Source organism: Anopheles coluzzii, chromosome 2 (assembly GCF_943734685.1).
Source record: "Anopheles coluzzii chromosome 2, AcolN3, whole genome shotgun sequence".
NCBI classification, from domain to species: Eukaryota; Metazoa; Arthropoda; class Insecta; order Diptera; family Culicidae; genus Anopheles; species Anopheles coluzzii.
Genome location: NC_064670.1, coordinates 103,195,738 through 103,209,533, shown reverse-complemented (window position 1 = coordinate 103,209,533; position 13,796 = coordinate 103,195,738). Strand labels below are relative to the sequence as shown.

Genomic DNA, 13,796 nt, shown 5'->3' with positions numbered 1-13,796 from the left:
GGATCTGTTTGCTTAGAATCTCAGGGCATCAGGGTTTTGACGGTAGAATGAGCATGAAAGGAAATGAAGAGTGAACAAACAAACCAAAAAAAAAACCCCCACTGACTCCTCACATGCCGAAGGAAAAAGGGTTACACCGTGGTGAGCCTTTTTGTTGCGCCAATGCCAGCCAATGTACGTCCTGCTTACAGCAGCAGTACAAGGAGTACAGTATAGGGAGGAAAAAAGAAAAGACGGAAGCTCCCCCACCGATGCTCAATCATGGCAAACAAAGAAAACTGGGCCGAGTTCCGAGTTAAAGACCGTCCCGTGATTTGCCTGATGTATGTGTGTTTGTGCGTGGAACTTCGAAGCACAGGACGAAGTTCACGATCCATTAGAAGGTTAAGTAGTTATTTTGTGCAATGTACGATGCCGACAAGGAGCGCCATTAAACTATGTTGTGCCGAACCGAGAGCGCTTTGCCCCGTTGGCACTCTTTCACCATTAGCGACGCAACCACGGCAGCCACCACGGTCGGTTGGTAATGGGATAAAAATGTTCCCGTACCATCCATCACCGTATCGCAACCGTACGACCAGCAAAAAGAAAGAAAGAAAGAAAGGGGCAAAACCTCAGAACCGTTAAAGCCTGAGACTGGTGCTGTGCTTCAGCGCGTCCGTATAGCGTCACGGGAGTCAAACTCCCGAATGTCGCGGATATGGCCAGGATATGGTTTCGAACGATTTTTCCGGCTATTTTCTTTCACTTCGTATTACCACGACAAAAGGGCCTCAACCCTTCGATGATACGACAAGCGACGGTGACAACGATATACACACACAAAAAAAGACGAAGTGTGTCGTATGCTTTTCTGGGGTTGTTTTATATTCCAAGTTCATTTGTGAAGAGGAAAAGGAGAGTGAGAGCACGTGTATGTGTAAGTGCTGAACAAGAGTGATGCTTGGCATCATCTTCCTCTTTTTTTTGCTGACGGTTCATCATATTTCAATCTGCTGGTTAGCACATCGGCACTCGAGTAGGAAGCTTTGATTGGGTTGGGAAACACAAAATGCCGAGACGAGTGGGATCCGCAATCCGATGCGGAACTCCCCCGAAAACTCAGTGTCAGGGAATCTTGATCAAAAGGAGAGTGAGAGAAAGAGAGAAAAAACGTCACCACTCCCCTAAAGTTTATCAGGAAGGAAGGAAGGAAGGAAAGAAGGATGAAAAAAGGGTAAAATGAAGTCACAGAGGAAAGAAGGATGCCCTGACGAACGGAATGGAAACACAAAAAAACAGCAAGTCCCGGGGTTTGAATGGTTTAGCTTTGTGCAAAGTTTCTGCACAGTTCACTCCTACTTGGTGGGCGCTTTGGAGGGATAAATCTAACCAGGCTGGGAGTAGGCAAAGCCCAACCATTCCATCCACTGGCACCCCGTCCTTGCGAAATCGGCACCGAAGCCTTCGGGACGACGTTATTTACGTTGAAAGAAATTCAATCTGTTTTGATATCGCTCAATTTTATGACTTAGGACCGAGCGCGTCGTACACGGATGCAACCTCGAGTGTTCGAGCGGAGATTGAAGTACGAGGCAGACGCAGCTTCATTGTGCTGCTTGCTGCTTCATAAATTCAATCACCAGAAACGAAGTAATAAGCAAGTGCTTCGAAGCATGTAGGATGGGTGTGGTAATCGAGGGGGTTGTTTCATTGAGAGCCGACTTAAACAATCCGATTCAATCCGATGGTTTCCCTGTCTGCATGTGTGTGTATTATGTTCGAGAGCATTTTCAATGTCCTTGTAGTTTTCTACGAAGGGTGACCTCTGTTTCACACACTGGTAGCTGATAATCGGAACTATGCTGGCAGCCGATGATTGGATTGGATCCGTCCGCTAATGGCATTCCGGCGTTTCGGTAACGTCCTGGAAGGAGCTTTAGGGAGCTTATATACCGACAGTGACGTATGCTGCTTGACGCTACAATGACGTGCGATAGTTGACGTTGTAAGTAGGTGGAAGGAAAAAAAGGGCAAGTTTTAATCTTAACACAATATATTTCGTCTCTTTTCGCTAGAACTGTGTGTATGTATGCGCTACATATCCTTATCCAAAACACCGACACTCATTGAGTACGCCACTTATCTCACATCGGAAGTGGATGCCCTAGCAGTAATTCGTACATAATTTGACAAAATGAACCTTTCGTCCTGTAGGGCGAGAAAAAAAACACAAAACCGGTGCTTGATAATGGAAAAGTGTTAATTAATTCAACGGATAATCCAGGGACGCTTTCTGGGGCGAGCTTTTGGGAGGTTCATACTACGTCGGCTCGGTACGTGGGTGATTCGTTGCAGGAGAAGCAGTTAAGATAAGAACTTTTGACTTCAGCCCGTCAGCTTGGTCGTCGGAAGTCTGACAACTTGCTGATAAGTGAGATAAAAAGTTTTGCTTCCTGTGGGGTCCTGTGATGTGTTCTAATGGCCTTGGACAAGATAGAAAGAAGTGTTGTTTGGCTAGAGTTTTAGAAGTTTGCAGTTAGTTATGTAGTATAGAGGAGGCTCCCTTGTGGCTTGAGCATAAACAAGTTTTTGAGCAAAAAATGAAGCCTGATACAAGATATCAGAAACTGGACTCATAATATCATAAAGAGTGAAGATAACAGCGACTGTTCTTACGTCTGCTGCACGGTCAGGTGGTGTAGTGCCCGAAAACGTTCAAGTTCAAAGCAAAGAGGCCAAGACCTTGTGGACTGAGTCTGTATATTCGATCTGATAGTCTGATACTCATGTAACTCATTCAAAGGTTTAATTACTTATCCACACATAATTTATTTACTTTGCTGGAGAAATTAGTCAATTAGTCAGCCAATTAGTGGGAATAACAAGCAGAGCCTTGATGGCGTTCTCCAGAATATATAAAAAAGTATCTGTTGTACTTAAGTAAGTCGATAAGTCTTAACTATTCCTTTGATTTCCTTGGACCAGCTTTGATCAAGGTTAATAAAGACACGAAACACATAAGTTCAACCTTTTCTAATTTGATGGTTAATCCTAATTAGAGTATAGAAAATGACTTCTAACGGTGCCGTTAGGATTTAATTTAACAAGAGGTACTAACAACGCTGTTGCCTCATTGTGAAATGATACATGTATAGAACAAAATTAGGAGATCGTGGCTCAAGATATAACATAACCTTTGAAACTTGTACCATGGGAAAACGACACTGGTGTAGTCATGTTTTGCCTTGGAAAGGACAGTGCACTAGTGCTGAAATAATGCTGATCGATCCTTAATAATTTGCTTCCCACAAGACATCTCTTCTCCATTCCAATGCAGATGAAGACAGATGCTATCACACCATCAATAGAGCGTGCAAAGTAGCGAATTTACTATTCATTGAACAAATCAACCTTATTCAAAGTTTCTCCTAGGTAAAACCAACCAATTCATCACTCAATAAGAGAGTGGTTCTCGTTCGGGACGAGAATCATCCTCCCTTCATCTGTAACGAACTTGTTGATTAATCTTGCATGTAGCATCTCAATCTCAAGAACGCTGTCATCAATCAGACACACAGCAGCACACAGCAGCACGGTGCAGCCCGAACTCCTTAACAACCTATTCAAAGTGCAGTAATTTACTTGCTTGCTATGCTGCTACTCGCCGTCACGTTTGACGTAACGCAACGCCATGCCCGAACGATTCACTTGCTGGCCACCATTTTGTGATGGAAAATATGGGAATCCATTTGCTCCTGCTCATCCACAAAGATACATTCAGCGCAATGCTGAACGGTACCGTGTACACCAGTTACATGGTGTACCACGGGCAGTATGATATTGCCAGCCAAAAGCAGGGAGATGTTCTAATATTCCCTTACCGTTCCCCGCAAGGCAATCCCCACGTGACAGCACGAAATGCAACGAACCAACTTTCAAGTGCACCATTCAAGCGTAGAGGACAGTGGCACATCCTTTGAATGTGCAAGCTGAAAAGAAAACCATTTCCCGAACCGCGCACCATACAGAGAGAGATCATGTCTTTGTCGGCGTGTACAGCCACGCGAGTTCAACAGGATCGTGGTGCGGTGCTCGAGTCAGTGCGTCGAATCCGGGGTCGCGTCCGCCTGCCGGAAAGCAACGCAAAGGAGCGCCTGAAAAGCTGTCCGTAGCAAGCAGGATTAATAATTCAACAGCTTGATTTGAAATGTTTCCGAGAATTGATACAGACAGGGCTGGGAGGAGTAAAAATAGGAGACCGGAGGTTGTGGTTTACACTGGCGGGAAGCATTCACTGGCACTGGCAATCTCTGCCGACCGCGCCGCGGACAGCAGTTTGGGTTGTGTTTGAGTTTGTGAAAAAGTCGAAAATTGCTGCCCTTTAAAGTGTCAGCGAGTTGACATCGAACGAGTTGAGTACTTAACGGGACCATGGTGAACATGACGGGGGACAATCGGTTTTTGTATGGGAAAATACAAAGTTGTCTGTAGGCGACAGGCTTTCCAGGCCCGTGGCAACTTGCACTGATCGATTTCGCGGGCTGTATATTTGAATATTAATTTATGCTAAATTGTTGCTTAAAGGCACCAAAGGAAGAGCATTCACTTGACTTGACAGTGCAGCCACTTCCGGTGAAGAAGCCGTGATAAATAGTCCATCATTTGTACCCTGGAGTATTCAGCGGGGAAGAGTAATATGCCACTATTTGTTATTGTCGTTGTCACACATTAGCGTTGCCTTTTGCTTTGTGAGTTCCTTCTTCGCCCGGCCGCTCTTCATAATTCATGACCATTTTCGTGACACATCTACGCTGGGAAATACGCTTCCGGGCGGGAAGAAAAGGACATTCCCCGAAAAGAGCTTGAACAGATAACACATACACAAAAAAGCAATCAAAAACAAAGCCGGATAAGTGCAAGTTACATCCTTCCTTTGCAAATAAAAGTAAAAACACACGAAACATGTTGAATCAAAGTTAATGTATTCCAATGTGACGTAGCACGCAGGGTTCAATGGTCGGGAGTTTGTATTTTTTTTTCCCCCAGGCGTCACACCATTCCGCGCGTGCGAAAGGATGACGGGGTTGAACTGATTTATGCAAACGCGCGTGCGAGACACGAACTCAATCAACAAGGGGCCAAACTGTCTGTTATCAAGCCGGGTGTCAAGGATGTTTTGTGTTTTATGCTTTTACCTTTATTTTGTTTTGTTGCTCTCTCTCCTGCATGACTAGTGCGTAGACTCGCTCGAAGATCAAAACCCAACGCGCGCGTGCGTGTGTGTGTGTGCGTAAACCAGAATCAGTCGCTGTGCCACGCCAAATGCTGGTTCTGCAACGTCGGCCTCGGCTTGTACCAGATTTCAATCAAAAGCTTTCGGGCTGTTGTTTGCTCATATATTATTCATATCGAAGTTGGTACGCGCAAATCGTGTACTAAGACCATCGGACCGCCGGTAAGGATGATGTTGTGGATCGATTATAATACTACTGCTCTTTGTCGTGCCGGAACTTTGTTGCCCTACGTTTTTTTTTGTCTGAAGCCGTCGTACAAATCCTGTTGTAATGATAATGTGATAAGTTTTGGTAAAGAAAGAAAGTTTCAATTGTTTCACGGTCCCGCGGTGGGCAGGGCATACAAGCGATTGTGTATCGATCGATACAGATTATCAGCCACTTGCCGTGTATTGGTTTCGCACAATCCTCCATTGGGAATTTGAGTTGCTGCGAGAAACACGTACTTTTCCTGGAAAACCCCAGGCCCGACCCCAAAATTGCTAATGCCAATGGGTTAGTTGATCGATAGTGATTAACCGCGTACGCAAAGCACAGAGGGGCAGCAGGCAGCATTAACAAAGTTCATTAAAAGTTCATCGTGTGTTTGCAAACGGGCCAATTTTCCCTCCAATGAATATCGTCTTAATGAAGGCAAATATTAATTATGAACCATCTACCCCTCTTGCTTCGCCAAAGGGAGAAAGTTAATCGTTGCCGGTACAGTGACGTGCCAACCAAACAAATCCGCCAAGGATATTCAATACATCGCGTACACACAGGGAGGAAGAGAGGGAGAGGCTACTCCAGTGCCAGATCGAGTGTGTTTTGCTTCGCGGTTAAGAAAGTTTTGCGCTGCCCCCGAGTGCGCTCCATAGTGTGTTAATTTAATCTGACGCAGCTATACCGTGGAGAACGTGTGGAACTAATAGGCTGCTGCGGCTGGGGCGGTGGTCATATGCTTGACCTTCATGTTTTGACCACGAAGCACCACTAACCACACACGAGCAGCCAGAGGCAAAGGTGTGTGATGATGGGCAAACTGTGATGGAGAAACTCCACTGCCAACGATAGCACAAAAGCACTGGATAGGGGCCTGGCCAGTCCTTTCTCCTTTCCAATTCCTTTTCGAGAGCTTCTATCGGTCACATTCGATTTGATAAGAAACTAGTTGACGAATTCGCGGAGCACGAAAAAAAAAGAGCAAAACATTGGCAGTGTTTGAGATATGGGTGCGTCATTTGGGTCGAACTATGGGCGTTTCGCGGCGTATATGGCAAACAGATTTACCCTAAACGATACAAGAAACTTAACTTGTGGAGTATACAGGTCATTTTTTGGCTTTCAATTGTTGTCTTCTTTCAATTGATTCAATAATTATAGTCTTTGTAAGATTCGGATTGAACGTATCTATTAAGAGATCCAACTAGGATCTAATACCCAAATCTAGGTCTAAGCATCTAAGGCATCTAAGAAAATACCCAAAATAGATCCTAATAATCTTAAAGTTATTTAGTTCCTCTGCTTTGGCACAACAACCGTTATCAATCAAGGCCTGCATGTGCCACTACTGGGCTTGGTGACTTACAAATTACACATAGCAGGATAGTCAGTCCTACGTATAAGGGCACGGTCTATTCGGGGCTTGAACCCATGACGTAGTAGTTTCTAGTAGTTTCAAATAAAAGAACTATCCTTCTAGGAATACACTAATCGCTCACAGATAGTCGACCTTTTACATAAAGAATTCTCTAAAGAAGTCCTCGTCGAACAAGAGCTATTGCATCAAAACAGATGACAAAGAAAAGCAAATTATAATCCTTCAGACCTTATAGAATCGTCTCCAAGATGGCAAACAGTGACATCACATTACAGGGACAGCCTGTATCATGGGGAAATTCCTGAATTGGGACATAGAATCAAAAAACAAGCCAAAACCTTGATATTTATTTGCTTTTGATATAATTTTATGTAAAGTCTTCAAACTCTCAACAAACACGGTATTGTCGCAAGACATCTTATGATGTTGAATTATGATTTAATAATAAACAAGATGTTCTGAACCTTCTGGCAGCTGTTATCATGTTTTTGTTATCTTGTAAACTAGCCTTAGAAGACATTAATACATTAATGCTAACAATTTTGACCATCAAACACCAACACCTACTCCAACAGTCCTGAAACACTACCGAGGCGCTACCAATATCCCACGTTTCTTGGGGATGCTGCGCCGTGGAAGCGATGGGAAAGATGAAAGTTGTCGCGCATATTAATGATAAATGTCACATGATCCGCGGCAAACCAACCACACCCCGCCCGGTGAAGCGCCCCGCTATCGATAAATCTCCACCTTCCTCATGCCGCGAACCGGTCGATCTTCCGGCCGTCCGTAGAGCGCCGTAGTACGTGGAGCAATGTGGAGCAGCAGCAGCAGGCAGCAGCATCGCGAGAAAGGGGATGCGATAAGCACGAAACCGGCACGCGAACGGAACCAAACATGATGCTAGTAGCAACGAGAATCAGGGATGGCGTTGAACGGGAATGATGAGGGATGAAAGCAAGAGCGAAGTGAAGAGTGAAAGTGTGTGTGTGTGAGTAAAACTATCGCTAGCGTCATTTCGCGTGTCGCGACGGGTCAGATATAGCGCGGTTACAGTGATGTGACGAGAGTTGCAAGAGCGGAGAGAGAGAACATTTTGTCCAGTTTGATATTCTATCGAGTGAGAGAGGAAAAAGGTTGTCCATCCATGTGTGCGACGATATCCGTTTGTGGCGCTGCAGCACACTGTTATAATACAATTAGCGTGCAGGTAGGCAGGCACTCGAAAAACATTGGACAGAAACTGGACACAAACAGACACCACATATGGACCAGCTATGAATCAGCTGCGACTGGGAGGACACACTCACTTGCTAATGTGCTAATGGATGGTTTGGGGGTTTGTCCGACCGCCACGATCCGCCCCGGTTCCATTGGTTCGCGACGCATTGCTGTGTGATGCGGGTTTGTTCTACGCGTAACGCATCAACGAATCAGTGCCAATCGCTTTAAATGACATTAACCCGCCGAAGGGTAGGACACTGTGTGTGTGTGTTTGTGTGCAGTGACGCGGAGGGCGCGGATGGGATGGAGAAGCAAAAGTGGAAACAAAAAGCCTACTAGGGGTGGGGTGAATACGAGATGAGCCAACGGAGCGAAAACGCGGGCGCGCGCCACCCGAGCACATGGTGCACTACCACCACACACACACAGACAGTCCACAGTCCCTTTTGGCCGTTATGCACAACAGCGGCAGCAGCAGCAGCATACGCACGGTGCGGCGGCGAACGAGTCAAGCAGTCTGACGGCAGCCGTTGGACGGCTCGAACGTAACGAGGTGACTGTCGCGCAGAGTGAAACGAACCAAACTCCCACCCCCCGTGACGGAGTAGGCACTGCAGGTCGCGTTGGTTGTTGTTGCGGTTTCAGCGAGCATTCAAGCAAAGTGACCAAACAAACAAAGCGTGAAACGACAAAAACAGCAAGTGCAGCGTGTTTTCACTATCCCCAGCAAAGGCAGCAAATTTCCTTGGCCACTGCGGAGAGTGGAGTAGAAGGCGCCAAAATACAGAACAGTGGCACTGAGTTTGATACAGTACGTCAACAAAGGGCTTCAACAAACACAGAAAAAGCGAAACACAAAATGTCCTTCACAGTGAGTAATGGCGCCACAAGGCTGCTGCTGACGGTGGTCGTGCTGCTGCTGCCAACTGCATCCATACAAGCACAGCAAGAGCCAGGTAAATGTGTGAAAGGTGACGACCCAACTGGACACTTTCACTGTACTGGTAGTAAACCGCGCTGTGTCCGCATCCGAATTGTGTTGTCAATCAAACTTTCATTCCCAAAAACCTCCACCACTGTTCTATGCTTCTAACCCCCCTCCCGTCTCCGCGCCTCTTGCAGGTGATCGTGTGTACAAGCCGGAAATGGACGATCTCTACATTACGGTGAACGCGCGCACCCGCACCCTCGAGCTGGCGTGGCGCAATTTCGACGATCTATCCAATTACATACTGCTGGCGGAACAGTACCCGGTGGAAGCGTTCGAGCCGCGCCAGTACTACTACACGACCGGTAGCTCGGGGACCACCACCGACGCTTCGGACGGCGGTGCGAGCAGTGGGACGACACCGGCGATGATGATGCTGATGGGTGATGATGATGCGAGCATCGCCCTCAGCTCGCCGGAAGTGACCACCTCGGGCACTACCGAAAATAGCGTCTCCGACTCGACGACCGGTGAGATGGAGCTCGTCTGGGCGTACGACTTCCGGGACGAGTCGGGCTACCGGCAGAAGGAGGTGCTGTTTTCCCTACAGCCGGTCTACACCAACGGGTGGACCAAAACCGGTAAGACTTTGGTGCGGGAACGGAAACAGCTGGAGCAACATAAATTCTTCATCATGGCGGAGGGCCTGTAGGATGTGGATGTACCTAAAAGTGGGCTACAAGTGTGTTGGTGTGACGCAGGAAGTGTGTTTTCGAAATCGTAAGAAGTTCTGCCCAATAGCGCGATGAAGCGGTAACTTCCGAAGTGAATTCCATTCCGAGAAGTGTTGTTTCTAGCAGCGATAAGCTGCGATCGCGCGGGGGTTTGAGTCAACCGTTGACACGTGCCGTGGACAGAAGCGAAACGTTTATCGTAGCCATTATTGTAAACATTTTGTTGTTTGCCATCCTTCACTGTCGGGGGGTACAAAAGGGGTATGCTGTGGTGACCGATCTTTCTCCCCCTTTGTTGTGGTTCCGTTTCGTACCGCAAATCAGTTCCAGACGGACGATTAGAATTGTGTGTACGTACGGATTCTGAGAATACCCAACCAATGCGGAGTGGTAAAGTGTGACAAAAACCGGAAAGGTAAACTCTATTTGCTATTCGTGGTGCTTAATCGTGGTTCAGGACAACAAAAGCGTACTAAAACACATACACTTCACTGTTCGGATTATTTGAAACTGATCCAGTACATCTAATCTGCTTCGTTTAGAGTTTCCATTAATCGATTTGGCGAACGAAACCGTTTGCAGGCGCTTACGAATGCAAACATAACACTTTCTCGGTATGTTCGATAATCAGCATTATCCTGATACGGGTCACATTGAACACGGTGTTTCACGGGTGGTCACCGGTACACACGACCTCCTCCACCCCCTCAGCAATGATTGCCCGCTCCATTTGCAACCGTTTGAAACGGGTTTTGCTAAGGTTGTCACGTACCAGGAACGGAAATGTTGGGCAACAGTTGGGCTCATCGAGCGCAATCAAAATGGAAGTACGAGATCGGTTAAAACGGTCATTAGACTGAGGTGAGGACTGTGTGTTTCCACGTCGTCTGGGTGGTATCGTACACGCCGGGTTTGTCGCACGCCGTACACAACCCCACCAAAATTGGCACACTGTTGTTGTTGGAGAAGCAGCAAGCAAATGATGATGATCTGATACGGTTACCGTTGCTTTGCTTTGTCCAAGGGCGTAAGAACGCCCTTGCCGGGCCTAGAAAAAGAAGAAAGCGGTACGCTACCCTAGGTTGGAAATGATATTCAGGTGGTTCACATGCAATTCCATTCCTTATCGCTTTGGGCGAAGAAAAAAAAGGAAGGTGTATATAGCTATATCTAGACTCATTCCACGTACCCGTGTTTGGTCTGGGGAAATGGGCGTCTTTGTTGCCGGTGGAATTTTACAACGTATACAAAGGCGAAGCTAGTGTCATCAGCAGTCTTGTAACACGTGCCCTTAATTTGGGTCTCATTACTGTAAATTGTACATTTAACGGTTTGCCGTTTATAAACAATCGAATTTATTGCACATTTCCATTCGGAAGATGCCTCCTGTTGCTGGTTGCAGTATTTTTAGCGATTGGAGATATAGTTCCACGAGATACTCGAACGAGGTTCAGATACGTTGATAATTTCCATACAAGTGATGTATTGCTTCAACGAATCTCGTAATAGTTCACGCTAGAGCGTCACCATTAGTGATGTGCATACATGAGGCAGAATAAGTTAGTTGAACCTTTTCTGAGAAGCTTATTGCACATTGACCTACTTTTGATGTTTAGCAAATATCTGTTATTGAACTTATTTGAGAGTCTTAATTGAAAAGTCTTAATTGAAAGTCTTAATTGAATTATACCTCGATTAGTGGTTGATCACTTCCACCCAGTGAATCAAATGAATTGTGAGTTAATAACTCTCTGGAGACTTCAATATTTATGAGTAAACTATGAACATCTAGCAATACACTCACAGTAGAATAACTTAAAAGCTTAATAACTCTTTCCAAAATTAATTCTAGCGACACGTTACAGATAGTTCGATCTAGCGAGAGTTCATTATGAGAGTTCATGATTCATGCCCAAGCAGCACAAACAACTCTTCTGAGAGTGATGTCTCGAGGAATGAATTAGCTCTTTTATGGTGATTGTTAACTCCTTCGGAGTGAATTATATAATTTATGAGTTAAGTAATTCCTTCGAGAGTTCATGTAGTTATGACACTTCATTACTCTAAGCGAGTGAGTTCCACATTGAACTCACCATTCTAACTCATTCACTCTCAACTAACTTAAGCTACCGAATGGATATTCCCACCACCATTCACAGCACTGTTATGAAACCTTTAGCCTATGAATCATCTGCTGCGTACGTTCCGCAAACCGGTTCACTGTGCTCCCCAGAACGCTTCGCTAACACAATAATAACAGACTCCGAGCGACCAGTGTACAAACCGACGACCGGTGTTACGCCTCGAGTGCGAATGAAGCGTCACAAACACACACACACACACGCTCATGCCTCATTTATTGCCAACTCCATCCATCTCGAGCTCGGTCGAGTCACGGGAGTGAAATGTTAATGAGACTGCAATTAGACTACATACACACCTCTCAGGCAATCTGCTTCCGCAAACTCCCCGCTCCGTAGTAGCGCTCAAAATCAAAATTCTCACAAACCGTCCCCAGGCACCACCTTGCCACATTCTAACATAAACTCTCCCGTTTTTTGCTCTCTTTCTCGCCAACAGGTATCAAATTTAATTACGATCTCCTGAACAGCGTCAACACCAACACCAGCTGCTACGGGTACTACGCGTACTTCGTGCGCCCGAACGGTACCGTCCTGTCGGCGCACTGCATGAAGCTCCATCCCCGCTGGATGACCGATCTGCGGACGCATCTGAGCCCGTTCCGCATGCGGGAGCTGTTCATACCGGGTACGCACGATTCCGCCTCGTACAAGGACGGGTTCGATCCGCTGCACCAGGAAACGATCATCACCAAGTACTCGCTGACGCAGGACGAGGACGTGTACGGGCAGCTGCTGCACGGCATCCGGTACATCGATCTGCGCGTCGGGTACTACAAAAACAGTCGCACCCCGTTCTGGGCGAACCATGGCATATCGCGGCTCCATCCGCTGATCAACGTGCTCGAGCAGATCAAGCGTTACGCACAGGAAACGAACGAAATTATCGTGCTGGACGTGCAGGAGTTCCCGGTCGGGTTCGGCAAGGAGTACAACATCCACACGAAGCTGATCGAGTTTCTGCAGAGTACGCTGCGGGACGTGATGGCCAGCCCGAGCATTGGATGGTCTGGGACGCTGGGTGATGTGTGGGCCGGTGGCAAAACGGTGATCGTGGCGTACGATCTGGAGTTTGCCTTCCGGTCGTTCCCGGACGTGGTGTGGCGTTCGGTGCAGCAGCGCTGGGGCAACGTGCAGAAGGTGAACGATCTCAAGGACTACCTGTTCAAGGTGCACCATCCAAAGGGATTGTAAGTGTACAGATTTCTGAGCGAAGTTGAAGAGATATATTAACAGATTACGATCACGTTTCTATTACAGCCGGGAGTACTCGTTCCGCCCGGTAGCCGATATGGCTGAGCTAACGCCCGATCCCTGGGGTGTGATCACCGACCGCTACGGTGGGCTGCGCAAGATGGCCGACTCGGTGAACCGGTTCGTCACCAAGTGGTACTTTGAAGATCTCGGCCCAACGGCCAACGTGGTCGCCGTCGACTTTGCGCGGGGTACGAGCATCGTCGAGGCGGCCATCTACTGGAATCTGAAGCGTGTGCCAAACGGTCCAATAAACCTACATCGCTGATCAGTAGTCACATCGTCGCAATCGCTGCAATTAGCTTACCTCACCCTTGCCACCCGAAATCCCCGCTGTGTCATTCGTAGCTGACCGGATAAACCGTCGCAATCATTGCTAATTAATCACTAATTGAGAAGCTTAAAATAGCACCACAGCAGATGCAAGTGGTCGGGAGATGTGCAGGAGATGTGGACATGTTAGCGTGTGAGGTTTTTTGGTGGTGGTGGAGCATCCGTGCAGGTGGTTGGCGTGCTGCTGGAAACATAGTCAAACATTTTCCGTACCTCCCACAGCGGCTAACGATGTGGTGACAGCGGGTAGGTCGTGGTGGTGCCACGACATGAAAAATCAAACCACACGGGACAACCACCGGTTGGGCGTATCGGTAGACTGAGTCC

The 13,796-nt window shown here is 47.0% G+C and overlaps 1 protein-coding gene across 1 annotated transcript; it reads left to right on the top strand.

Annotated features, from left to right (window-relative positions):
- The first annotated feature begins 8,558 nt into the window (after positions 1–8,558).
- LOC120953510 (uncharacterized) lies at positions 8,559–13,414 on the top strand. The gene is made up of 4 exons (XM_040373514.2): positions 8,559–9,035; positions 9,202–9,648; positions 12,322–13,072; positions 13,143–13,414. Exons 1-4 carry the CDS (start codon positions 8,939–8,941, stop codon positions 13,402–13,404), a joined length of 1,557 nt encoding a protein of 518 aa, XP_040229448.2. The 5' UTR covers positions 8,559–8,938; the 3' UTR covers positions 13,405–13,414.
- The last annotated feature ends 382 nt before the right edge of the window (positions 13,415–13,796 follow it).